This window comes from Balaenoptera borealis, assembly GCF_965194805.1.
Source record: "Balaenoptera borealis genome assembly, chromosome: 5".
NCBI lineage: Eukaryota > Metazoa > Chordata > Mammalia > Artiodactyla > Balaenopteridae > Balaenoptera > Balaenoptera borealis.
This window is the reverse complement of record NC_138862.1, coordinates 42,092,396-42,119,138: the sequence shown is the minus strand read 5'-3', so window position 1 is coordinate 42,119,138 and position 26,743 is coordinate 42,092,396. Positions and strand designations below refer to the sequence as shown.

At 34.7% G+C, this 26,743-nt stretch overlaps 1 protein-coding gene across 3 annotated transcripts in view; it reads right to left on the bottom strand.

The window, feature by feature from the left end:
* Positions 1-26,743, bottom strand: part of EPHA3 (EPH receptor A3) — a 378,027-nt gene that overhangs the window by 77,066 nt on the left and 274,218 nt on the right. For 2 of the 3 annotated variants that reach the window (XM_082392423.1, XM_082392425.1), the window contains 2 exons: positions 8,280-8,404; positions 5,278-5,440 (listed from right to left, as the gene is read on the bottom strand). In XM_082392423.1, coding sequence (XP_082248549.1) covers positions 5,278-5,440; positions 8,280-8,404 — 288 coding nt within the window. The remainder of the gene's footprint in view (positions 1-5,277; positions 5,441-8,279; positions 8,405-26,743) is intronic. The other variant, XM_082392424.1, reaches the window with a different exon arrangement.

Below are 26,743 nucleotides of genomic sequence, written 5' to 3'. Positions count from 1 at the left end.
TTCATAGATGGCTGACCTACATCTCAGTCTCAGGCTCTGCTTGGCCATTTCTGTTCCTCCCCTTTTATCTTTTATCTGTATCCCCACACTCCCTGAAGCTCACAAAATTCCACCTTAATATCTGCTTCACAGAAGACATGGACTGATACATTCCTATCCACTGGCTATAGATCTGTGAATCATTTGTAAAATAACTTAACCTTGTAATTCAGTAATGCTCCATGAACATATAATAATCACTTTATCTCACGCTTTTCACTTTGCATACTGTAGCAGCTTATAAAGAGCAGCAAGTTCTGAATTCGCTGGTAAATTTTAGCCAGTTTGTAAAATAAATGTCAGTGAAACTGGTAGAGGAAACATGATAGAAAAAAGAAGAATTCTCTATTTCTTTTCCTGTCAAAGATAGGATTAAACTAGACCTCTCTACAATTTCCTCTAGCTCTAAATATCTATGAGTCCCAGAGACTATCTAAAAGCACATAACCAAAGCCGATCATTTTTTGTTACTGAATTGGCAAACGTTTGAATGAATAGTATTGATTAAATTGTGTGTTATACAGTTGTCTAATAATTTTATGTGGCATACTGGCAAAAACTGATACCTATTATGTCTTAGGAATTCAGTTTGAATATGTTTTCCCACAAGCAAACTGCTCTCCCTGGTTCTAGTCTCTTCCCATTTTTGTCCATCCTACACATGCTGTCCACTCTCTCTCCCTAAAGCAGACCGGCAAGGAGCTCGTTCTCGTGAACCAGAATGACTGGCTTTGTACCAATCTGCTGTGTGACATAATAATATGATTGCTGTGAGCATTAAAGGAGTTAATACAAGTTAAACACTTAGAACAGTGCTAAACATACACTAAGGGTTAGGTAAATGTTATATATTTTTATTATTTCATTTTCCCGGTAAAGAATTGGCAAAAGTACTCCCTATCCCACAAAATTACATATGAATATCTAATCTTGGTCTATAAAGTTCTCTATATAATGATTCCATTCTACCTTTGTCAGGCTTTCTTAATGTCCCCTAAAAATAGGGTCCAAGAGATTAAAGTTGCTGCATACCCATTCATTATAAACAACAAAAAGGCAGTAGGAAGCATTTAGGAGTGCTGACTAAATTGTCCCTGGGCTAATCTTCTTGAATAGTAATATCCAGTAGAATCCTCCATTTCCAAATCTCAGCTTTATCCCACATATTTTTGCTCTGGAAATTCCTTGGATGTTCAAATTATGTACGATTTATTTAAACACAAAACAAACATACACACACAGACACACACACACCCCGAGCGCTTACTATACTATTATACCAGGTAATATTTTAAGCACTTTACAAACAACAATTAATTTAATCAACATAAAAACCCTATTGAGTCATGCACAATGATCTTTCCCAATTTCCAGACAGGGAAGCTGAGGCAGTGAAAGTTGAAGCAGCTTGTCAAGGTCATCCTAATACACGGCAGCTCCCTCTAGGGTTCTTTCTCTAACTCCTACATTGTGCCTGCCTTTCTCAGGCACAAAGCACACACACTGGATTCAGTTTCTGCCCACTGAGGCTTTCCAGACAGATGGACTGCCTGTTTTCCCAAACATGCCACACTGTTTCTTAAAGTCTGGGACTTCTTGCTTTGGTGGATGTCACCTTTGTTCTAGGAAAGTCCTTTTACTCATATACACTCTATGCTTTCTGTGGGACTTTTAGCATGACTTTTTTTTTTTTTAATATGCAATAGCAGCACTGGATCAGTACTCCAAAATCTGGAGATTCTAGGCTCACTGACTCCACTTACTAGCTATGCAGTCTCAGAAAAAACATATAAAACTCTGTGTCCTAGACCATGGATAAAAGGAAATCATAGTATCTTAATAGCTTACAGAACAGGATCAAATGAAATGTTTATGAAAATGCTTTACATACTGTCACAAAAATACATGGGTTCTAAAATCAGATCGATCATTTACCAATTGTGTAACTTTATAAATCTTACTTAACCTCTCTACGCCTCAGTTTCCTCTTCTGTAAAATGATGATAATAAATGTAAAGCACTGACACATAAATAGTAAGAAACTTTAAAGCACTTAGGAAAATATATAATCCACTGTGCCTCTATATTGTTACTGTAAACAAGATCAAAAAATACTAATTAAATTCCAGGTAAAAATACACTATGTTCTACTAAGAAACATTTATATGTGTTATGAATAAAACTTTATAATTAAAAAAAATAAAAACTAGAATAAGCAGCAAACTGTTAAAGAAATCCAAACATGAGCCTTTTTTTATATCTTTTAAATATCAATCTATAACAAATAAGACTCTTAAATCATTAGAGGTTTTATGAATATATCATTTTGATTTATAAAAAACAGAGAGTTTTGATTTTTGTCTTTTTTCCCCCTAAGACAAAAGGTACTTTTAAAACCTATATTTACTTATATTTAAAGTCTGGAAGAATTCTATGGTAAAGCAGTAAGAGTAAACTGATTTTTTTAAAAAATCAAACTGTGCAACTCAAAGATTTTTATAAAAGGAGAGGAGGGATATTAAAAAAGTTCCCTTTCTCTCTATGCTCTTTTCATCTGCTCTATCAATCAATGGAAATATAGCAAATATAAAGCTTATTTGCAAAAGTCCTAAGACCCTGAAGTTTTTAAATGGGCTATTTCTTAAACCTCAGACACTGAAGCCTCATTAGATGATCATGCATAACACTACCACAACTATATCTGTGGTAAATCTGAAATCACATTAAAATTTTAGAATTTGTTGTTGTTTTTGCAAATTTATTTATCAGATAGGGTTAAGTGCTAATTCAGAACAACAGAGGTTAGACTGATGTTCCAAAATATGCCTCAGTATAATACATATTTATCTAATGGTGTTCTGCCCTTCTTGCCCCCCAATATGCCTAATCTCTACCACATGATATAATAAACATTTGATTTTTATATTTCTGTGATTTGTGATCTCTCTTGCTACAGCAAATCTAGGTTTTGTTGTTAATTCCAATAACTATTTAACTATTGAATAACTATTCAATCTATAATCATTTCAAAACAAAGAACTTTCTTTGCGCCACTTAAAATTTACAAAAACATTTAGAATTACAAATGTTAAATTGCAATTATATTTTGTTATTGTGTCATCTAAAATATTAAATTTGTTTTAAACCTTGTTCACGTGGATTTCCCTGGTATTTTGCAGCATTTTGTTTCTAATGTCCTCAAAGAATGATTTCTCCATATTCATTCCATCACAGGAGGATTAGGAGAGGTCTTGAAGTATAGTCTCCACATCTGAGACTTGAATCCCCTTCGATATCCAAGGGGGAATGGTTCTAGGACTCCCTACAGATGCCAAAATCCGAGGATGCTCAAGTCCCTTATATAAAGTGGTGTAGTAATTGCATATAACCTAAGCACATCCTGCCCTATAATTTAAACCATCTCTAGATTACTTACAACACCTAATACAACTTAATGCTATGTAAATATTTGTTGGATTGCCACAAACTAAAGCTGTGCTTTCTGGAACTTTCTGGAATTTTTTTGTATATATTATATCTATATAATATACATTAAATTTTATTGAAGTATACTTGATTTACAATGTTGTATTAATTTCTGCTGTACAGCAAAGTGACTCAGTTGTACATATATACATTCTTTTTCAAATTCTTTCATATTCTTTTCCATTATGGGTTATCACAGGATATTGGATATAGTTTTCGTTTTTTTTGATACAAGGTTGGTTGGATCTACGGATGTGGAACCTGTGGATCTGGAGGGCCCACTGTGTAGATTTATGTTTTTGAGGATGGCAGCTCTCCTTTGAGTAGAAGAATTGTCATGTTTCAGCTGTGAGATAATAATTTCTAACACTAGATTCTTATACCCTGTAGAAGGTAGAGCTCGTTATTGTAAACAGCGTTTCTAATTGTTTGACAAAAAGTGTGCCATAAAATATTTACTTTATCATATTAAACAACTTTTATAATTTTTGTTAATCTTGAATGTTTCTATGAGGGATGAAATTTGGGCATAAAATATTACCATACCAATAACAATGTGATTTTATATCATGAATAAAATATTTAGAAAATAGGTAATATAGATGCCAGGGAGAAATGGCGAATTGGAACTGTCAAGAGAGATTACTGGGTGTCCTTTCGGTAGAGTGCTAGGCATTGTCAGACTCTCCCTGGATAATCTGTTTCTAAAGGGTGTTCATCTTTGATTGTCTTCCTGGCCTGTTTTGCAACGAAGAAATTAGTTGTAGACAATGAATAGTTATATATATATGATTTTTCTCATTACAATTAGAATGATACATTCACTAGCGATATGACTGGTTTATGTGAATTAGAAAAGATGACCCCAATCATTATATTTATTGTCTTATAGTATATTAACCAGTTTTGGACAGATTAACCAATTTGTTTAAGTATTCCTGATTGTCTACACACTCATACACATGAACAGACACAAACATATACAAACATGTATGTATATGTGTATCTGTATCTGTTCTTCAAATTTCTCTTTAAATCAGTTTACTCTCTTACTAGTCTCTTCATTAATTAGTAAGTTAAATAAAATCTTTAATTCGTGTTCATTTTATATTAATATCATAGCCATGATTTTCCCTTTTGAAACATTTTAGCAGAGGGTTTTTCTAATATGAAGTGAATGCATTTGAAGAAAATTAGAATGTTACTGGGAAAATGTTTGCCAATTTTAGATAAATTTAGTGTCAGACACACAGGACCAACCAAATTACTTGTGAATGTGAATGAGGTGATGAATCAGGTTTAGAAAATCCTTAATCTCCAAGTAGTACAAGATTAAATGTGTTAAGGATTAAAACAATATTAAGTTCCTCATGGATCATCACGTTTCTTTTTTGTAGTTCGTTGAACCATACAATGAACCTGAAATATCTGGATTAACAGGTACTAGAAGTTAAAATGTTACCATATTAAATAATGATCCTCAAAGGAATTTATGGCCAATAGAAGATCAGAAGCATTCCAGGCATTAGAATATGTTTGATTTGTAAAAGAGAAAACACACACACACACACACAGATGTACACTTACACAAACACAAGTACACAGACCCAATGCTATGCAAAATTGTTAAATGTCCTCCAAGCGATATACTTTCAATGTATCACATTTAGCTAAAACTTAGAGTGAGAATGAATTATCAGACACCTTCGCAACAGCCCTTTCCCCCATACACTATATTGAAAAAATACGTACAGTCTGGGCTAGTTTCGAACTCAAACTTGCGACTGTTGGTCCCAAATCCAGCTGCGGTCCGGGCTCGGATTTGGAATACATACGTAGTATCAGGCTTGAGGCTACTGATGGTAACATTTGTGCCTCTTGCCCTGAGAATCGTATAACTTGTCTCTTGTTCCTGCTTTGAGGTAAGAAAAATCACGTTAAAATCAAATCTTCCTAATGCTGTCAAATGGTAAAAAGGTGAACCACTCAAAACCAATTCTTTTACATTTTTAACACAGCTCATAGGACAGATAAAAGAGGTGACAATCATTTAACTCTCTGAATGTAATAGAGGCATTTTTAAGCAAAAAATATTTACAGAATTTCCCAACTTGGATAAAATAATTTGTTCCCTGCACATAATGCAGGAAAAGTTAGTTTTCATTTTTACCAATTACTGAATATGTGGATGAAAATAAGTTCTCTTCAAAGCTGAGGCTGAATGAAAGCTTCAGTCTAATTCCAAGAATAAACTTATAAAGATGAAAATATCCCCTTGAATTAAACTTAACAGGAATGTCCTACTGATTCTCAGAAAATATTTCCATTAACTGTAAAATATTAAACTTAAAAAGGTCCAGGTTTTATATATAAACTCTACATTAATAACTTTCTTAGTATCAGCTATATTTACACTGTGTTTAATCTAAGTCACTATGGTTTAGTAGACATGAAAATCTTCAGATAAAAGTCTAGAAATATTTCCCAGAAGGATTTACATTGTACAGTAGGAGATTCACACTGCACATTAATTGTAAAGACTTTTTGTGTCAAGCCTTGTTTATGAAAAGGGACTTCCAGGAATTGTGTTTTTCCTTTAACATACGTTAGTATATGAGCACTTTATGGGTCACCTAATTTCAAGTAATGGTGGAATATCCCTGTACCTGGTGTGGGACCTGGAGTGGGTGATATAGAACAATGCATATCCTCAACCAAAACGAAATAGAATATTACAGAAAAAATGTAGTGCGTTATAGATAATTTTTAGTTAAAAATGCTGGTTATGTATCAGATAGCATTTGAATTAGTATATTAAATAATGAAGAGGGCTGAATATATTTATTTTGTGGAAATCATTATTTCATGTGTTAAAAAAAATTATTAAGCATATACCCAGAACGTGGCTCTGTTCATCATCATTAATGAACTAAACAGTCAAGAAAGCTAGACTTTGTAGAGCTTAAATTCTAGCAAAATGCTCAAAATATTTCTAAGCATCATATATATATTTGGAAATAATTTTAAAATTTATGAATGTATGCTATAAAAAATTTTTATATAAAGTATATTAAAGATAATATTACACATAAATATGCATCAAATTTAAAATGCTTAGAGAATAGTAGATTCAGTCATTTTTTTCCTGCACTAATTAATATTGTTTTAAAATATGGATGTATATTGTGCTTTGTTAGTGGAGTTTGAGATAAGTTCAGAAAATGCTTTATGTTTGTAAAAGATATGAAGGTAAATTAGTAGTATTTTTGAATCAGTTTCATAGATCTACAAGTTGGGTGTTCCCTGGGTCTGCTATCCAGTCTGAACTAAGGTGCATCATTAATTGTCTTTTTATTTTGTTGTATCATCTATAAAACATGGATTCTTATATTTGCCCAGTCTATCTTGTCACACTTTTAAAAAGAGAAGATCATGATCAAGTGAGTACTTGACAATACCACAGTGGATCACTGAAAGCTAGGAGGGAACTTATTTATACTATGATTTTGGCACAATGAGGTTTATAAGGTCTCACTTTCTTTCAGTGAAAGAGACATACCTTTCTGCCTGTAGGGGGCAGTATGAAAAAAAGTGGGATCACATTTGTGAAATACATTAACTTCAATAAACAGAATAACTACATAGTGCAAAGGAATGTTTATACATTTTTTTTTTTTTGGACAACTGACCATACCACTAATTCTCATATCTCTAAAATAATCCATTTTCATGTAGAGGAAGGTATGCAATACAGGGGAAAACATACTACATGAGGAGTCATGGCTGCCAGAATTCAAAACAAAGACCTAATGTTTATTAGCAGTGAGGCTGTGAGAAATTCAGATAATGCCATCAACTCTCAGTTTTCTTATTTGTAAAAGAACCTATTTGCCCACTTTCATCAGATTATCAGACAGCTCAAAATAATGTATGTAGAAGTATTCTATAAATATAAACTATATCAACTCACAATTTGTTTTTATTTCATTTTAAAATACTTTGTAAACTGCAGCAGATACACGAATATGTCATGTTCATATTAGTAGCTATAAAACCACCCAGCTCTAATGATAAGATTTGAATACATCTTGCTTTCAAACCTAGCCATAAATTATAACCAGGGAGAAATAAGTGGTACTTAGAGTGATGAAATACCATGGCTTAAATTCTACTTATAAATAATCGTGTACCTATTTTTTATAATTGCATTACTGAACCACAATTTTATGATGTGAGGCAAACTTATCTACCCACTCCCATCGTCTACATTTCCTTGTACAAAGTCAAGAAAGCTTTCCATCATCAGTTCAATAACACAATCGTTTTGTTATTAATTCAATGTTCCTATCTATATTGAAGGAAATTCATGTGAGTGTGAAGGTCAGGAAATGATGCTTAAGGCAATGAACTCAGGAATAGTTCATCAATAGATTAAGGAATCGCTATATAATAGCTGGTAGAACAGGTGTCTCAGTGTGGAAGGACACAAATGTCATCTCTAATACCATAACTAGATGACTTAACATTTGGCAGTGACATCTTTTGCTATGGCTTATTCCTATAGAATGGAGGATATTTGACACAATGATTTCTAAACCCTCCTCTACTTATAAATCAAAAGTATCACATGACCAGAATTCTAAACAGAGCTCTTTCACTTGCTAGCAGTGTCATTGGTTTCTCTGAAAGAGCACACTCATGATAAGGTAACCTCTCTCCCTACACAACTCAACCCTTTAACATTATCTCCCCACCTTTTCATAGTATTTGACCTCATAGTCCAATATGATCCCATTAGGATGTTCAGGTTCTTGCCAGGATAAAGAAATGCTGTTTCTGGATGTCCGATCTTTCTTAATCGTCATGACAGGTGATGGAGCTGTAAAGAGAGGATGGGAGGGGATGATGGGATGAGGAAAATTAACCAGATTGGGAAGGGCAGTAAAGAAGAGCAGAGAGGCAAGGGAACAAGCAAATGGAGTCTATTGTTGTTCTAATCTTTGGCAAGAAAGCACTATTTCCATTTCAAAGGCTCTTGAGTATTAATCTGGCCTCATATCAAGCCTCAGAAGCTGGATTATAGCCCTGGTACATACAGGCCTATGGAAAATGAGCTGAGATTTTCAGCTGCTGGTGGATTAGTGGCAAGTGAGCATATGCTTTCAATCTGCTACTATAAAGTAAGCAATGAAATATATGTGATATATTAAAAAAAGAACAAAACATCAGGACTACCTATTTGTTATAACGTTGCAAAGTTATGAATACCAGATTCTTCAGCTCATTGATAACATGTTCATATGCAACTCTGTAAGAGGACCAGAATCCATTACACACAAGGAGTCCCATGGTATCTATAGGTAATAATAATATTCAGTGTATTGTAAAATAGGTAGGATTTAGGACATAGTGTAGTAGATCTTGACTTCTGACAAAAGTCTCTCATGAATAAAAATATATATCAGGAAAAAACCATCCCTGCTTTTACATTTTCATTTCTTAAAAAAATATATATTTAGTAAGAAGTACTGAGGAAATGAGTGCTCTTTGTGTCACAACTCTATAGATACATTTTGAGGCATCTTATTGGGTGATGACTCTATATTTGTTATGTTTTTCTATGCATTATCAAAAGTATAGAATATGAATAAAAAACTATCTGTTTGGATCAGATATCATAGGGTCACCATTTTTTCTAATGGAAGATAAAATATGTTTTAAGAGATAAACTTCAAATCCTTCCATTAAAAAGAAAAATGCATACTATCCATCAAAGTACCTTTGCTTTCTATTTTTTTCTTTTTTAATAAATTTATTTATTTTTGGCTGTATTGGGTCTTTGTTGCTGCGCGTAGGCTTTCCCTAGTTGTGGTGAGCGGGGGCTACTCTTCGTTGTGGTGTGTGGGCTTCTCATTGCAGTGGCTTCTCTTGTTGCAGAGCACAGGCTCTAGGCACGCGGGCTTCAGTAGTTGTGGCATGCGGGCTGAGTAGCTGTGGCTCGCGGGCTCTAGAGTACACACTCTGTAGCTATGGTGCACGGGCTTAGTTGCTCCGCGGCATGTGGGATCTTCCCGGACCAGGGATTGAACCCGTGTCCCCTGCATTGGCAGGCAGATTCTTAACCACTGTGTCACCAGGGAAGTCCTACCCTTGGTTTCAAATTTCAATCTTGCTACAATGGCCAACCAAAATATCTCACTGTGGAGTTCGGTGGCATTCTGCTGTAATGGAATGCAGCAAAATAAATTACAAACATGAAACAAACAAAAATGTAGAATTCTCAGGCACATCAACTGCTGAATTGCTTTCATTGCTAAAGGACATTTTTTTAATAGATTTTTCTTAAATCAAGGACTATTAGAACCCAGTATATCTGTATTCCCTACAACAGCTAGCAATAAATGTTCCCTATATGTTGATTTGATGTTTCTATGATTATTACTTGATGACTTTTGCATCCAACCTCTCACCTAAATTGTTCCTGTCTATAAATGCCTTTCATTTTTATTCTTCACTTAAAAATAGAGCTTTCATTAAACTTGCCTTGCGACACTTTTTTAGAAAGTATAAACCTAAACGAAAGATCTATTGCAGTACATTTTCCATCCACCTATTTCTATTATTTGTAAGATCTTCTTAGGAACTTTTGTAATTAAAGCCTCATTACTTTAATGGCCAGGAGATGATTACTTAATCGTTTTCCAAAGAAAAATGTAGGTGTTGATTTTCTGATAGAAAAGTAAAATCATTTTCTTATTCACATCTTGCTCCCATTAACAATTAACATTCTTTCGTGTAACTTGATGTCATTTACCTTTTATGTTCACTTTCTGTCTATTCAATATTATTGTTTTATTTCTCAAACTGGTTTCACAACACCCCCAGCTCTCACCCAGAGGCAGTTTGCTGCTCTGAAATTGATTCTAAGCAAAGGATAAGTTATTTTGGTTATATTTAGTTGAAATTTTATAAACATATTTGAAGTTTATAAACGCGTCACTGAGTTAGAAATAAATAACGGGTACATTAAATTTTTAAGAATTAATTTCTTTTTACTTACTCTAATACTTAGAAAAATCAATTTATTATTTAATCGTTAATAGAATAATTTCAGCCCCGATGTCCTTGGAACCAAATTTTGCTTTTTGTACAAAAATAATAGAGAAATTCTACCAACTTCCCTCCTGAAGTAAATCTATTAATAGAATAACTTCTAATGTGTGCTTACAGAGCGTTTCAAAGAAGCTGAATGTTGGAACACTTCCCTAGTAAACCCATGGAGACCCTCCCTACTTCATTTCATATCACCATGAACCTGGTTTCTTTTTCTTAACAGTTAAAATACATTTTCAAGAAGGTTTGAAAATTACCGGGTATAGCATCTCTCCTTAGAAAAGAGGAGAGAGAAAATAATTCATTTCCAAGAACAGTTGTGAAGAAGATCATATTAACTTTTTAATGAAAGCTTTCCAGGCTCTTTTGGGGAGCTGCTTAAATTTTATTGCTTCTGCACTGAGCAAGACTTTATAACTGTTGAAATTCTTCAAAGGTCTTTGAGCAAGCTGCAGTGCCCTGTTGGACGGTAATAAATAGCCTTTTGTAATTCCACACTTACTTAAGTAGAGGCAATTGCTCGACGCTTGTGCCACCTCTAAGTTAAATGAACCTTTTCGGATTGCTGCTTTTAGGCCCCTGTTAAGTCATTTGTTCTGCTCTTTTAATACACACCCTTTGTACTGTCTGCATTTCAGCAGTTTCAACCCAGTGCACCAGCTGAAATCCTGTTACATTTAGGTAATGATCATCAATATTTCAATATTAATAAATAATTAACAGAAATTGTTTTTCTCTCCCCTAATAAATAATTTTAAGACATAATTAAACACATGTAGCAAGAGAAAAATTCCATGGGCATTCCACGGTATCCACGCTTTCTAAAATGTTTTCTAGAACACTTCTTAATTCATGTCTTGAAGTATAATTTATCCATACTTGCTCATGTGTTGTAATACAATTTGTAACATTGATGAGAAACAGTGATTATTTTTTTTTTGGTTGGTTTTTAGGTATCAAAGAGTGATGTGTTCAAAGTAATTTTCAAAATTCATAGAAATTCTTATTTTTCTGTATAAAAGAACATGATACAATGTATATCAATGATGCAATGTATATCATACATTTGATTTATTTTATTCTCATTTCTCTGTTTTTTTTAATTTGTAATTTGAAGGAGTGGTGGGTAATAGTTGTACAGAATGAAAAAAAAATTCTAAAATTAGAGAAATGCTTGGAAGGAGAGTGAAAAGTTACTGAGGCAGAGGAAGCATAGGTTTTCCCTGGCAAAATGCTGGTGTATAAGCTAAAATAGCGATTACTGATGAACACTTCAACAGCCCAGGACTAAGAGATTTAGTCTGGTGACTTTTATATACCCCAAATGATATATTATTACAATGATTCTCTTATTAACAGGAAGAAGTTGATGACTAAGTAGGTTGCTATGAAACAGGTCCAGGAATTTACACAGTTTAGTGAATGAATAATTTTTTAGGGGAAAAGAAAATGAAGAAACTGGTAAGAAGAAAAATTAAAACAGTAGGAAGATAATAATTTTTAGTAAGTTAATAACTCTAAAGTAATGTCTGGGTGTGTAACATACTTTTTTTTGTGTTGGTATTTGAGAGGGAGCAAATATTTGATCCTTAGCTTTTGCTATTCTGAGTATAATTGGATATACGTGCTCTTTGCAAAATAAAGAAAGGAGATATGATATGCTTGGTAAAGTGAAATTTTATTTTTAACTAAAATATTTCTTAAAACAATACAAATACAAGAGAAAAACAGTGAAGGTTGGGAGGGAACAAAAGCCCATAAATCATACAGTTAATCACCCTCCATGAAGTTTTTCTGAACTTTCTCCACACCACTGAAAAATTCGGAACACTCTGAATACTGAAAAATTTCTTAACTTGCGGTGTCACGGTGAACTTGCTCATGGCTCTCTCAAGTCATTCTTTAAAATTTTTCTTAGGTCACGACATAGGACTTGACAGATATTTCACCCCATGTTATCTAGTAATATGTGTTTTGTGAAAGCTGGTATCAAAATGCTTTTCAATTTCTGTTCTAAGGAGACATACCTTTCTGGGAACCAAGGGTTGAATTATTCCCTGAGTATTTTCTTCCCTATTTCCAGGCCACTGTAATGGCAGTTTCTTGAATCAGAAACATGCATGACTAGTCCAGAAGATAGACAGAGAAGTATAACCCTTAATAATTCATAATTGAACCCCAGTTATTTATTTACAGAGGAAGAGTAAGATTTTCTCTCAATGTCAGCCTAGCCTGAGCCATTGATTGCATCTAATGTAATAATAGAAAAGCAAATTACAATGGGCAACCAAAGATGTTAGTCTAAGAAAGGTTTCTATGTAAAGAGATCTGGTTAGAGATGGGGCTTGTGTAGTTCACAATTTGTATTTGAATCACACAATACTTGTGCATCCAAATCTACTGTCAGATGTGGAAAGGATTTATTATTTTAACTATGGTGTTTTTAAGCGGCATTTACCATTATTCTGTAACTAAAATATGACCCATCCTTAGAATCAGGAAGTCAAAACTTCAAAATTCAACTCTAAGGATCTGGTTTGGTTCGTTTGTTTTTATTGGGACTTTCCTCTTTCTGGGTTTGGGAATTTCTAATGAACCTCTGAGGTATCTCTGTGGTTTAGAGATTGGACAAGTTAAAGTAATAAGAAAAAAGGCTCAGTATTTCTTTTTCTAAGGGAGCCAAAGCTTTTAAAAATTATCTCCATGGGAAAATATCATCGAGTAAATGGTTGAAAGATTTTTCCTTTGAATCAGGCATGCCTTTAAAAGCATGCCTCTCTTATTTTTTTGTACCATTCATTACAATGCCCACTTAAGAACATTTCCTTCTTAGCTTTTTTTCAGAAGTGGACTTTTCTATAAGGTCCAGAAACACTCTCAAGTTTGAATGAGCATAATCATTCATAGCTTAATGTTCTCCATCTTACCACCCCTATCCTGATTTCCCAAACTTGTTCTCCAGAATTTCTTGTTTTGGTCCCAGGACTCACCATTTTTACAGCCTACCAGTTTGAATTTCAGAGTTATACTTCTTTATGTATTCTCCCTCACCAATAACACTGCATGCCAATCAGCTTCAGCATCTGAAAGTCGATGAATTTTCTTTCTACCCAGTTATAGTTTTTCCAACCCTGCTTCAGTTCAAACCATTGCCATGTTTCACGTGCATTGGATTCTGCGCCTCTCATCTCAATCTTTCCAGAACTTCCTTCAATTTTCCACACATTTTTGATTATTTATCATTTTATAAAGCAAAGGAAACATTAACCGTCTTCTCCTTCAAAACCTCATAATTTCAAATCAATTTTCCTAAACTTGTTAACTAAAAAATAAGTTTCAAAGAAAAGATCTAGCAATCTATGTTTTGAAGAATTTGATGTCAGAAACCTCTTAAGATCACACATTTGGGAAATTCTGGACTACAATAGGATATGTAATTTGAAATTCATTACATTATTATTTAAGATTCCTCATTAGACTGTAACATACATACCAGATTTATCATTTATTGCTCACCTTTCAAACTAAAATTCTAAAGACAATTCCTTAGGCCACTGCCTACAATTGTACTTGCAATAGACGCCCTGTCTGGAACACTCAATCTCTTCCCTTTTCTGCTGGAAAAATCTCTTCTACTCATTATACTTAGAAAGGCATTGCTAATATACAGCTTTTTCTGAGTCCCTTAGGCAATAGTTAATCAGCTCCTTCCTCTGTTCTGATATATAGTATAGTTGTTCATTCTCTTATTATTTAGCCCATCTCATTGTGTTGCAATTATACCATTTGCTTACTAGTGTGTCTTCCCATTAGATTGTAAGTTCCTCAGAGTCTTTAGTGCCTAGCATCACACCAACTGTACATAAATCTAGTTATTCAGTTTGGTTAGCTTTGCAAAAAAATGTACAATATATTTTGTGACTAGTTCCTTTGAAAGATAATCCTATTTAGCTCCTGATTTATTATTAAAATAATAAAATTCAAACAAACATGAAAATTATAAGATGTTAAACAGAGATACCTTTTTCTGTAAAATTATATCATTTATTTTGTATAGTAAAGAGAAAAATAATTTTCTAAACGGAATCAATAGTGCTGGGAGAAAAACATTCTAAAACGTATATATTGAAAGTAAATTTTGAGCAAGATCTCTCCAGAGGAGAAAATTCTGGTCAAAATTTTAGGCTTCTTAGTTCTAAATTTCTAAAATCTTTAAAATTTTCATTATTAAAATTTGAATACCCCAGAGTAGTTTTAAAGAGTGGAGAATGCAGTTAAAATGTATAATCTCATTCCCATCTCAGCATGGAGCAATAAAAGAGAAAGAAAACAGTAGTAATAGAAGGGTTCATTTCATAGATGTTTATTGCATGAATTCATCAAAAGAGATGCTGTTTTTCATTTTTCAATTGATCTTTAACATTAAGTTCTCCTTCTTTTAAAATCATTCAATATCCTCTTACAATCGGATCAATCTTCAATACGTTGTTTTAAAAAAATTTAGTTCTTCCTCTCCTTTACTCTCACACTACTACCATACTTACGACACTTCTGGTCAGCAGATGTGTAGGTTTCCCCACACTAATCAATTCTGATTTGGTTTCCTACAATTTAACTCAATTTTGACACTATCTACTTGCAAACAGTGTCATATTCCACACGTTAAAGGCTGAATCTCACAACACTGCCCCTCACCTCAGATGCTAATCACAATTAGAAGCTTCCCAGGTTACCCACAATTTCTGTGTGACCTGGCTGCAAATTGGAGGTTCCCATGACCCTCTGCTCTGGTTCAATTAATTTGCTAGAGTGGCCACAGAACTCAGGGAAACACGTTTACCAGTTTATTAAAGAATATGATAAAGGATACAGAAGAACAGCCAGATGAAGAGACATAGGGCAAGGTCTGCGAGGCTAAGTTCAGGAGCTTCTGTCTCTGTGGAGCTGGGGTGTGTTCACTGACCTGGAAGATCTCCTAACCCCATACCATTGGATTTTTATGGAAGCTTCATCACGTAAGCATGATAGGTCATTAACTCCATTTTCAGCCCTTCCCCCTTAACAAGGGAATGGGGTGGGCTGAAAATTCCAGGCTTCTAATAAAGGCTTGGTCTTTCTGGTGAGCAGTCCTCCTCCAGAAGCCATTCAGGAGCCCACCCAGAGTCACCTCATTAGAACAAAAGACACTCCTATCACCCAAGAAATTACAAGAGCTTCAGGTGTGTGGTGTTAGGAACTGGGGTAGAAGACAAAAGGACAAAAGATGTTCCTAGTACTCTTATCGCTTAGGACATTGTGAGTTTTAGTAGCTCTGTGCCAGGACCAGGAGGCAGAGACCAGTATATATATTTTCTATAATCTCCATATGTAATATGGCTTTGAAAATCTATGGGGGGTAATCATAGGTTTCTAGATATAATTCTTCACTGTAAAAGATGTTAATATTGACACATAGCTATTTTTAAGGGTTTTATTATCCACTAAGAGTTATCTAAAATAAAAAAAATCTTGTAGGTAGGAAATAACAGAAAGTAGAGCAAATAAAGATTTCTTTTAAAACTAGGTGTCTTTGAAAAATACAGCATACCAGCAAACCTGTCATAAAATATTGAGATTCCTGGAGACATTATATACATTTATAGCATCAGTACATTTTAGAAAAAAAATAATGTTCCTTGGATTTGCTGAGATATTCTACAATATTCTTCTCTTTAAGTCCTTCGAAGAGCCATGAGTACTCTCAACATGCCTGTAGTCTCCGAGTCCAGTGAGCCCTAATTAAGGACTTCATGCATGTACAAGGCAATGAAAATGGCAGGTGGTTATTCATCTAAATGTGTGTGTGTGTGTGTGTGTGTGTGTGTGTGTGTGTGTGTGTTTAGCCTAATGTTCTCTATTTACACAGATAATATGATGCTGCTGGGGGGTCTAACGGTCTTTTAACACGAGACAACTAAAATTAAATTACATCTAGGGCATTCTTTTCCTTCATCGATTACACATGAAGCATAAAGTACTCTCAAAATTCCTAGACAGATAGACATTTAGCTCTGCATGCATTATTTTAAAATATGCAATATTCTTTACATTATTTCTGAAAATCCACACTTCTAAGGCCTGAGCCTAAATTTAGAAAAATGCATTCCAGAGATAATATACATGGAAAGGATAGAATCTTCCCTCCCAGAGACCCAAAAGTTGTCTGAGAAATTCCTCACTTCATAAGATTTCTAAATATCTTAAAATTTCCAGGAGATACAACTTGGCTTTGGAAATAGCAATATGTCTTCATCCTGAATTTTTCAAAGTTCTTCTTGGATAAGCTTCCTAGTTATTCTATTTAGAAAATCTGCTTGGATAGGATTTTAATATCCCAAGTTCCTAACCAATGTAGGATTGTAAGCTTGTTGTCTTAATTCAGCAGCTTCCACAAAATAAAGACAATAGAGTAGAAACTTCAAAACCGAAGTTAATAATCAAAGTTTAAATACTAAATATGAAATCTTGGGCAAAATCAAATGATATACAACATTTAGTACAGACAAAATTATTTTAGTATAGATGTCTCCAAAGACTGAGAGGAGCCGCTGTTGAATATAGATAATAGAGATGTGGTGGGGGAAAGGGTGATGGTACAAGATCAAGACCAGATGAATGAAGAGAAAGCTTCAGACAAGAACTAGGTTAACCACAGTGTGAGGTTTTGTTTGTTTGTTTCAAAGGATTGCTGAGGTAGTATGTCTGTTCTGACTCAAGAGTCCTTCAGGAGTAGAGTGGCCACGTTCCAGCACAGGACAGAAGGGACTAAATCTGGACTCTGGTGGTATTCTCTGTGGAGCTTCTGACAAGCAGCCTGCTGCCTTCTAATTATGTGCAGCAGTGGACTTTACAACTTTATACAACTTACAACTTTATACAACTTTAACGCACCTTTGGAGCAAAAGAGCCATTGACCCAGCTTCTGCTTTAGAGATAATGGCAAGAAAACTAGTCTGAAAGGCTACCCTCTTGGGTCTTGGGTTGTTTGGTTCATGTGTTCAAGCAGAACAGAAAGGAGGAAAAATGTACAATATATTATGTACGTTATATTTAGAAAATAGACAAAATATATACTGGTCTTAAGTATATTAAACTTTTATTCACAAATTATAACTATAAAAGGAAAGGGGACACTGATAGAAATATTCTGTATTTTCACAGGGGTAGATGTGTTTATTAAAAGTCATTTAGGGCTTCCCTGGTGGCGCAGTGGTTGAGAATCTGCCTGCTAATGCAGGGGACACGGGTTCGAGCCCTGGTCTGGGAAGATCCCACATGCCGCGGAGCAACTAGGCCCCGTGAGCCACAACTACTGAGCCTGCGCATCTGGAGCCTGTGCTCCGCAACAAGAGAGGCCGCGATAGTGAGAGGCCCGCGCACCGCGATGAAGAGTGGCCCCCACTTGACACAACTAGAGAAAAGCCCTCGCACAGAAACGAAGACCCAACACAGCCATAAATAAATAAATAAATTTAAAAAAAAAAGTCATTTAATTTTCCTTACAGTTAAGACAATTCACTATATATAAATGTTACCTCAATTTAAGAAGAAGTAAAATATATGATTTGCATAATTAGATCTTAATATTGATATGTCACACTATTAACCATATTTTCTTATTTTCTGTATTCTTGATGCTCTGGCATCTGGAGACTTGCTGACCAGGTATAGGTTGCCTCTCCCAGGGTCAGCCAGTTCCTAGAAATGGCAAAGACTGGCCCAAGATTGTGCCTCTCATACTGCAAACTAATCAACACATTACCTTCTCCATCTGGCTCTTATGCTCTACCAGGAAATATTCCTCTGCCCCAATCATCCTAAAACCAGGTACCAGACAACTAGAGAAAGTCCTTATACCTCACAGTCTACTGCTGAAATTATTCAAACTAGCCAATCTTAAGTATACTTACCTTATCTCCCCTTGCCTTGCCTTGCCTTTCTTACAAAACCACAGTAAAGGCTCTTGCCCATGCTTTTTCCTTGCTCCCTCTACCTCCTGACTGACCCTGGTGCTTCTCTGTGTGGTCCTCCAAGGTATGACATGCCCCTTCCTCTTGGGGACTGTAAATAACAGACTACCTTTTCAATAGCAATTATTTCCTTAATCTTCTGGCCTTACCATACCTGAATAATAATAAAAATTACATTTTAAAATAATCACTGTAGTGGAATAGCATCTAGATGTTTTTTCAAACAAATAAAAGACCTCTTCTTGACAGACAGCTAATGAGGTATCTAAGGAAATACCTGGTATGCACACAGTCTTGCAGTAATTATTTTTTTCTTACTTTATTCAAACCCAGAAACTGCTATGATGCACTGTCTTTGATGTTTAACCAACACTCAGGTTTAAAATCTACCTGTAGAAGCTTTGATAAAACACATTTTTAACCTATTATGCTATTTAAGGGAGAGGTACTTCTGCAATTATAGGCTTTCTACCTGTTGGACACCAGTATCTCTGCTCATTAAACCCATGATTTTAGTCAAACTTTGTTGTTAGTTAGATACTAGACACTAAATCCTAAGCTGACATCCTTATCTGGACCTGCTCCTAGTTGGTATTGTTGAGGCCCAAGGTAAATAATTTTGTTCATTCTTTGCTGGATCCTTTCATTTTTATAAGTAAGAAAAGAAAAGAAGACAGAGAAAATGATATCACAGTATGTCAGTCCAGAATTCTTTAAGGCATCACATATAAACACTCTTGTAGTAGGATTAGTTGGGGTTTGTGTCACAGATAATAAATAGCTAACTTTAACTGAGGTACTGAAATTTGAAACACATACACACACACACACACACACACACACACACACACAGATTTATGCATGCATGCCTTTGTATAAAATCAAGTCCAGTCCTACAATAACTTCACTCTCACTTATATATGTTCTTGGTTGAGTGAGAAATTGATTTATTCCTGAAGGAATGACAATTGTCCTAATAAGTATTACATCCATGAGTGAGCAACCATTACTTTACTCTTCACTGTTGTATGAATCATGAATTTTTATAATGCATTATCCCCCCATAAATGTACACCATAGAAGTATTTGTTGCATCTAAATAGTATTGATCCTGTGTGTGGAAGCAGAAAAAAATGTTGAGAAATTCTGCTTAGCATATGGCTTGTATAGGCCTGGCCTATATGGCTTGTGTATGCCTAGCAATTCTACCTTGAGTGCAACAGAGACTAACTGAAGCAGGGAGGGAGGTCCTTTTTAGAAATCATGTAGGTTGATCCCTTCCTTTAGGGAAGTAAAAGCCCAAACCTCCCATAACAGGAAATCTGCAAAGTCTGGTCAAACATTTGGAAATCAGATTTTCGAATTAACTCAGAGCTATCCAATTTACTTACATACAGAAAATCTCGTTGGCTTGAAAAAAATGGGAAAAGGGAGTATTCCAGAAAAGAGAACATTTTGATGGGTCATTATATAGAATGTAAAATGTTTTGATGACAATAAAATCATCTTTCTGAGTAGCCCTACTTCCATGTTGCTTTTATGCTAGGAACTTATTTATAATATAGATACACTCTTAACATAATAGTCTTTATTTTTTCATTCAAAAGAAGTCACCTGAAAAAAATTTAAGTAAGAGGAAAAGGCTAAACACACTTAACTAGGGGCTTCCCTGGTGGCACAGTGGTTAAGAATCTGCCTGCCAATGCAAGGGACATGGGTTCGAGCCCTGGCCCAGGAAGATCCCACATGCCGCAGAGCAACTAAGCCTGTGCACCACAACTACTGAGCCTGTGCTCTAGAGCCCGCGAGCCACAACTACTGAGTCCACGTGCCACAACTACTGAAGCCTGCACGCCTAGAGCCCGTGCTCCGCAACAAGAGAAGCCACGACAATGAGAAGCCTGCGCACCGCCACGAAGAGTAGCCCCCACTCACTGCAACTAGAGAAAGCCCGCGCAGCAACGAAGACCCAACACAACCAAAAATAAATAAATAAAGTTATAAATAAATAAATAAATAAATAAATACACAACTATTACATGAATCCTAATATTCACTTCTACATCATCCCAAACCCCTGATCAATTAAAATTTAACTAATTAATTACTGAAAAGAGGCTGTGTTTATTAATTTTTGTATTCTAGCTGTCTGTAAGATGCAGGGGGGGAATATGCAAATTTGAGTGTTTTGCATATTTATATAAACAAAATGCACATCAACAGAGACTTACAGGGTCTCCAAAAGCAATTACGCCTGCAAAATTTCTCTTTTGGCTGTAAAATTTGCATTGCCCATGCTTGCACTTACTAAGACACTTCCCAAGCAAATTCCCTCATTCTTTGTCCCCTATCACTTGATTAAGAAATACAAACATTTAGTTGCCCTAAATAATATTTCATTCCCCACAAACAGAGATTTTTAAAACTGTAAGCAGAAAACAAAGGGGAAATTGCAGAGGCAGACTACCTGCTGTTTAATTTCCATGATGCCTGTGGCCTGACCTCTTTAGTTCCAGGCACAGGATTAATTTATCTAAAGAATTTTTGTCAAATACCTTTTTAGCTAGCCATGAATTTTGGAGTAATGTTAATTCTCAAGTCCATCCAAATAAGGAAAATGCATCAATACATAGTTTTACAATTATGCAAACTTCACAAAATTGACCTTAGAATTTTGAGAGCTGGAACAGATTAATTTTTACATGCCCCATAAAAATTTTAGCACATTAGAAAAAATAGCCTTAAGTTGTTCCATTTTTGGATTGCTTAAAAAAAGCAAAAAAGAAATTATGCAGATACAAATATAGTAATACTTGTTTCTTTTAAGAGTTTGGCTTTCATTTCAATGTTTATATTTAGGTTCCTGCATTTCTAATTCCCAATAGCTGACAAAAATTTTCTTGAGTCTACATAGAACAGTTCTCAGACAATGCTGCATAAACTTCAAATTTTAGAGGAGAGACATTTCATTTTAACTGAGGTGTGGAAAAATTCTAAACATTCATTCCCAAGCTTGTGAACTGAACTTAAGTCACTTTGTGTTGAGTTTTATTTATGAAAAAATAAATTCAATGTAAAGACTCCAATTAGAATTATATTTAAAAACTGAGTTAAAAATGCAGTGATGAGTTCATCATCATTACTTTTTGGAGGGAATAAAAATATTCTAAAACTGATTTATGGTGACAGTTGCATCAGTCAGTAAAATTACTGAAGATTATTGAATTGTATATTTGAAGTGGGTGGATTTCATGAAATGTAATATATACCTCAATAAAGTTATACAAAAAAAAAAAAACCTGAAGTAAAATGTATACATTATTTACCAGAATTGAGAGGTGGTTAAATTAATTGTATGGCTTTGAATGATTTTGAACATTTTTTTTTTACTGTGCTCCATATATTTTATCTAATTTTCAGACTTGATTGTTGAAAAAAAAACCTGTATGAATTATTACACAGACAGGATAACTGGCCTGGTCTGTCAGATTTCTTCTAGAATTGAAAAACAATAAGCCAAGGATCGTTATTATTCACATTGCACAGTCTGTGGTTTAGCTTTAGAAACATGCTTTTCAAGTTAAATTTACTTCAAAATGCACCTAGCTAGAAAAAAAAAATGAGGGAAAAATGCTAGAGGCAAAGCAAACTTGAGGTTGCAAAATCTGGCAGTCCATTCTCCAAACACGACTGAGTTTTCCTACCCCTGTTACATCCTAGGGGGGCTCACAGTTTGTTTTCATATATGCGTTTATGGATCTATGTACACATCTTGCTTTCCTGAATGGCTAAAGTATGGTACTTTTACTCTTTGTTAACCTTAGAAATAACTGACTGTCAAACTGATTTTGGGCTCTATCGGCTTGGTTTAATCCTCTGAAAAGGGATCCTGAAATAAGAATCCTCTAAGACCAGACGCTGGGTTCTAAACAATGTATAGAATTTGCGAATAGGTACATGTGGAATGAATATTCCATTAACATTTGTGTTCAATATAAAGCATCCAGTGCATAGGCAATTACACATAATAAAATGTTTGTGTTCTCTTCATTCATATTGTTTTTAAATGTACAGCCATAGTTTGGGAAGTGCTTTAGGTAATTTACCACTAGCTTTCTTGTGAAATGGTGGATCCTGAAATCAGATAAGAAAAAAAAAATCAACCCAAGTAAAACAAGTTTTGAACAACAAAAAAATGAGCATGTCCTTATTGCAAAATCCATAACAATTAAGCTTGTAATAAGGGAAGTGACTACCAGAAAGACAGACACAGAAGGAAAATTGTGAGAAAAATTTTCCAACACATTCCATGAAAAGTCAGCAGGGTTTTACAGGAAGCAATCAAGTGATTGTAGAAAGAAAACATGCAACCAAAGAATTTATTCAGTTAACATCTATAATTTAACAAAATAACATGTTCAAAGTCATTTTTCTGAAGACAAATTAAAAGGCTCTATGGACTACAAATTGCTAACTAGCAATGTTCATGTAAGGAAATGACGAATCACATTGATGACAAACTATCCCAAGAGTGGCTGCTGCAAAAACTGGGAACTGAATACTTAATGTCAACTTTATTGGTAACTTTGAAATCTTAAAGCAACACATTTTAACCCAAATATCAGCGGAAAACATGCAATATAGAAGAGACTGTGTTTGTATTATTAAGTATGAATGTAAAACCACAAAAAACTGATGGATACAAATATTTTATGAAATTTGAACACAAATTATTTAAATCATATGAATCATCAGATCCAACACCAGTGAGAAAACTATATACCCATAGTTGACATTGAAAGGAAGAAAACTGATGAAGTGTAAAACCTGAATGTACTAGTTTTAAAAATCCAACACAAAAAGACTTATTTTTATGTACACTCAATATATAATATATCTACTATCATATATATGTGTATATACATGTACACGTACCCTATGTAAAGCTCAATTACTGATCCTTTTATATATTAGATTCACACATTATTTTATTTAATTCTAACAGCAATCTTAAAAGATGGGAATTTTTCTGATTTCAAAAAACAAAGGAAACCTAGAATTAAAAAATATTAAGACACTCAACTAAAACAACATTAGCAAATTGTGGTACTCACATTCATTTTCACAAACTTCTCTCATTTCAATTTTTCCATTCATACTTTCCAGTTACACTTCGTAAGCTTTTATAAGCAATGAGATAATTTCTATTTAAATTTTATAGAAGATAAAATTTATCTTCTATAAAAGTACATTTTAAAAAAAAAGTAGTGACTAGTATTTAATCCCGTACTCTTTCCCTTTCCTACTACCCTACTGGAATAAGACTAAAGAAATATTCAAGTCGTTCCTCTAGAAAGACACTTGAGGCAGCAGAATTTTATATATCATTTAATAAAGCAACAATCCTAGTTAGTCTTACAGCTCTCCTTATCATGGTTCTCAGGTCCTTCCTAAATTAATAATGTAATAAATACTATTTTACATGTTCCTTTTTGCATATATTTGATTAATTCTTTAGTAAAAATCATTTCATTCCAGAGAGGCTGTGTGTCTATCACCTGTCAGGTATGGTGGAATTGTTAAAGCAGTATACAACGGTTAAAGCAATATAAAAGGCGGATATGGAGACACCTTTATGGAGATGGAAAACATTCTCATCACTAGAATTGGGTTTCTTTACAAATTACTATCTGATACCTTCTGCTTCCCTATATGCATATGGAACCTATCATCTCAGTTAAAGACTAGCTGATATGAAGTACTCCAAACCATTCAGCATACCTAATGAGCATATTTTCTTGGTGTCCCAACAGTATATCCCTTTGGAATTTACTACTGTAGGGTAACTTTCCTATTTCAAGCTTCCAGCATTTCACTCCATTTGACTGAGGGCTTTCTTTGGCCATCGGAGTCAGCTCTGCCCAAGCACTTCAGGCTGGAAGTTCTAAGAATGAATACTCCTTCAATTAGTTCTTATCCTTGGGACAGCCTCAGTCAAGAACAGATAAAGCTTGGATATTTATACCTAGACACCTCATCTTCTGTTGAATGGGATAACTCTGAAGCAAATGTTCTACACTGACTCTCACTGTTCAGCAGCAGAATTAAATTCCAGTCTTCCACAGGGTAACTTGACCAATACCTGACCCTTCATCGGTTGCCTTCCTTTCCCTGTTTTATTTTCATACTCCCCTACCTGTAGAAGAAGCCAAACTAAGGCTTCTAGAAGAAGGCAAACTAAGACACCTCGAGTCTCTGAAGATACTCAGAATATTGATGAGAGCTGAGACCATCTTGAACTCTATTTAGATTTTCAAGACATTTACACAGTTTGTTTCTATTCTAGTTAATAGCAAATACTGTCATTAGAAAGTCTCCATATCCATTGGGTCTTTGTTTAGGGAAACCAAACACAGACACACAAACAGATATAACAAGTGCGGTTACCCAGAGCTAACATACACACACACATACACACACTCCTACCCCAGCACCATCAATGCCTCAAACTCACTCCTGAGAGTTGGAAGTTATAACACAGATATTAGAAATTACTTGAGTAAGAGGACTACAGTTGCTACAGTGGGATAAAAAGATGGCTTGTGGTGTTACATAGAACTTTAGTGGCATCATTTTTGTTCAATTAGACCTCTACTTTTCTATCTACTCTAGGCAGAGGTGACTCTTTTGGACCAAATGGTTAGTTTTTTTGTTTTTTTGTTTTGTGGTGTTTTTGGTTTTTTTTTTAACCCTGTCCTTCTATGCTCAGAATACAGCATTCCCAAGTTAGAAAAGCAGAGGTGCTTTGTTATTTAGCCATTCTTGGATATCCATAGGCAAATACCAAGACATATCATGACAATGGACCCTCAAACAGGAAGTAGGCATCACAATGCGCACCAGACCCTTGACATTTTTTTAAATGGAATACAGAGAACAGAGCTCCTCTGATCTGCTGAAACTTGATTTCCTGTTCTTTGATAACATTGCTAGAATATCTCATAGCTTCCTGTTAACTTTCAGTTATTAATGCCCCGTGTATACCATTATAAAACATCAATATCCTGGGTGAGAGAGAAAAAACTTTGCACTTTTATTCCTTCTTTCTCTCTTCTGATGTTGGGGTCACTGTGTAGGGACTGTGGAAAAATGAAAAAGTTTATACTTACTGTGCACACAATTGCACTGTATTTATTGAGTCACTGTTTGCTTGGCTGATACCAGACATTGGAATTGTGTGCTGGCTTCCTACAGGCACTCGTGACTTTTTCAGAGGACTCTGTAGGTCTCAACATTGCAGGGACCCATTTTGAGCCATTTAAAAGACCTTTGAGAAATCTGGCCCCAACTGTTTTCAGTTCTTTTTTGATTGTGGTATTGATTGTGGAATTTGATTATGAATTTTTGTCCTATTTTGTGATTTTATTTGCCAATTTCCAAGCAACTGAAAAATACCATGCTGAACATCTTATATGTAGCTAAATGTGTGTGTGTGTGTGTGTGTGTGTGTGTGTGTATAGTATGTATAACTGTATATATTTTACCTTTTATTTTGGAAACTAATTTTTAAAAAATCTTTTTGTTGTCTTAATAGATACTGACATTTATTATATATAATACTATATATAATACACATATCATAATAATTGCACTGGATGACTATCTCATCTTAGAGTTACATTCTTGAACCCAGGATGAATAAAACCAAGTAGTGACACCTTTTCCATCCTACACCTCTCAAAGCCTTACAGAACTCAATTTAGTTTTATGTTGGGGTAACATGTTACAGAAGCCCACAAACAGAAGCCTGTACTCGGATTGAAAGTGAGGTAAAATATATCTCTGAATAAATCTTTCTTGTCAATTCACATGGTGAGTGAAAATTAGAGTCCAGTAGGAATCAGAGAAAGAGGCAGATAAGCAAGTCCCCTCTGGGAGAGACTCATTCATAGCAGGGTGATGATGTCCTGGGTATCCCACTGTCTAGCAGACTTCACCGGAAGAGACACCTGTCACATAGGAATTGAGACAAGTGGGCTCACACAGAAATCTTTTTTGTTCTTACTTCCTCAGTTCCCACTTGCTGCTATAAGAAC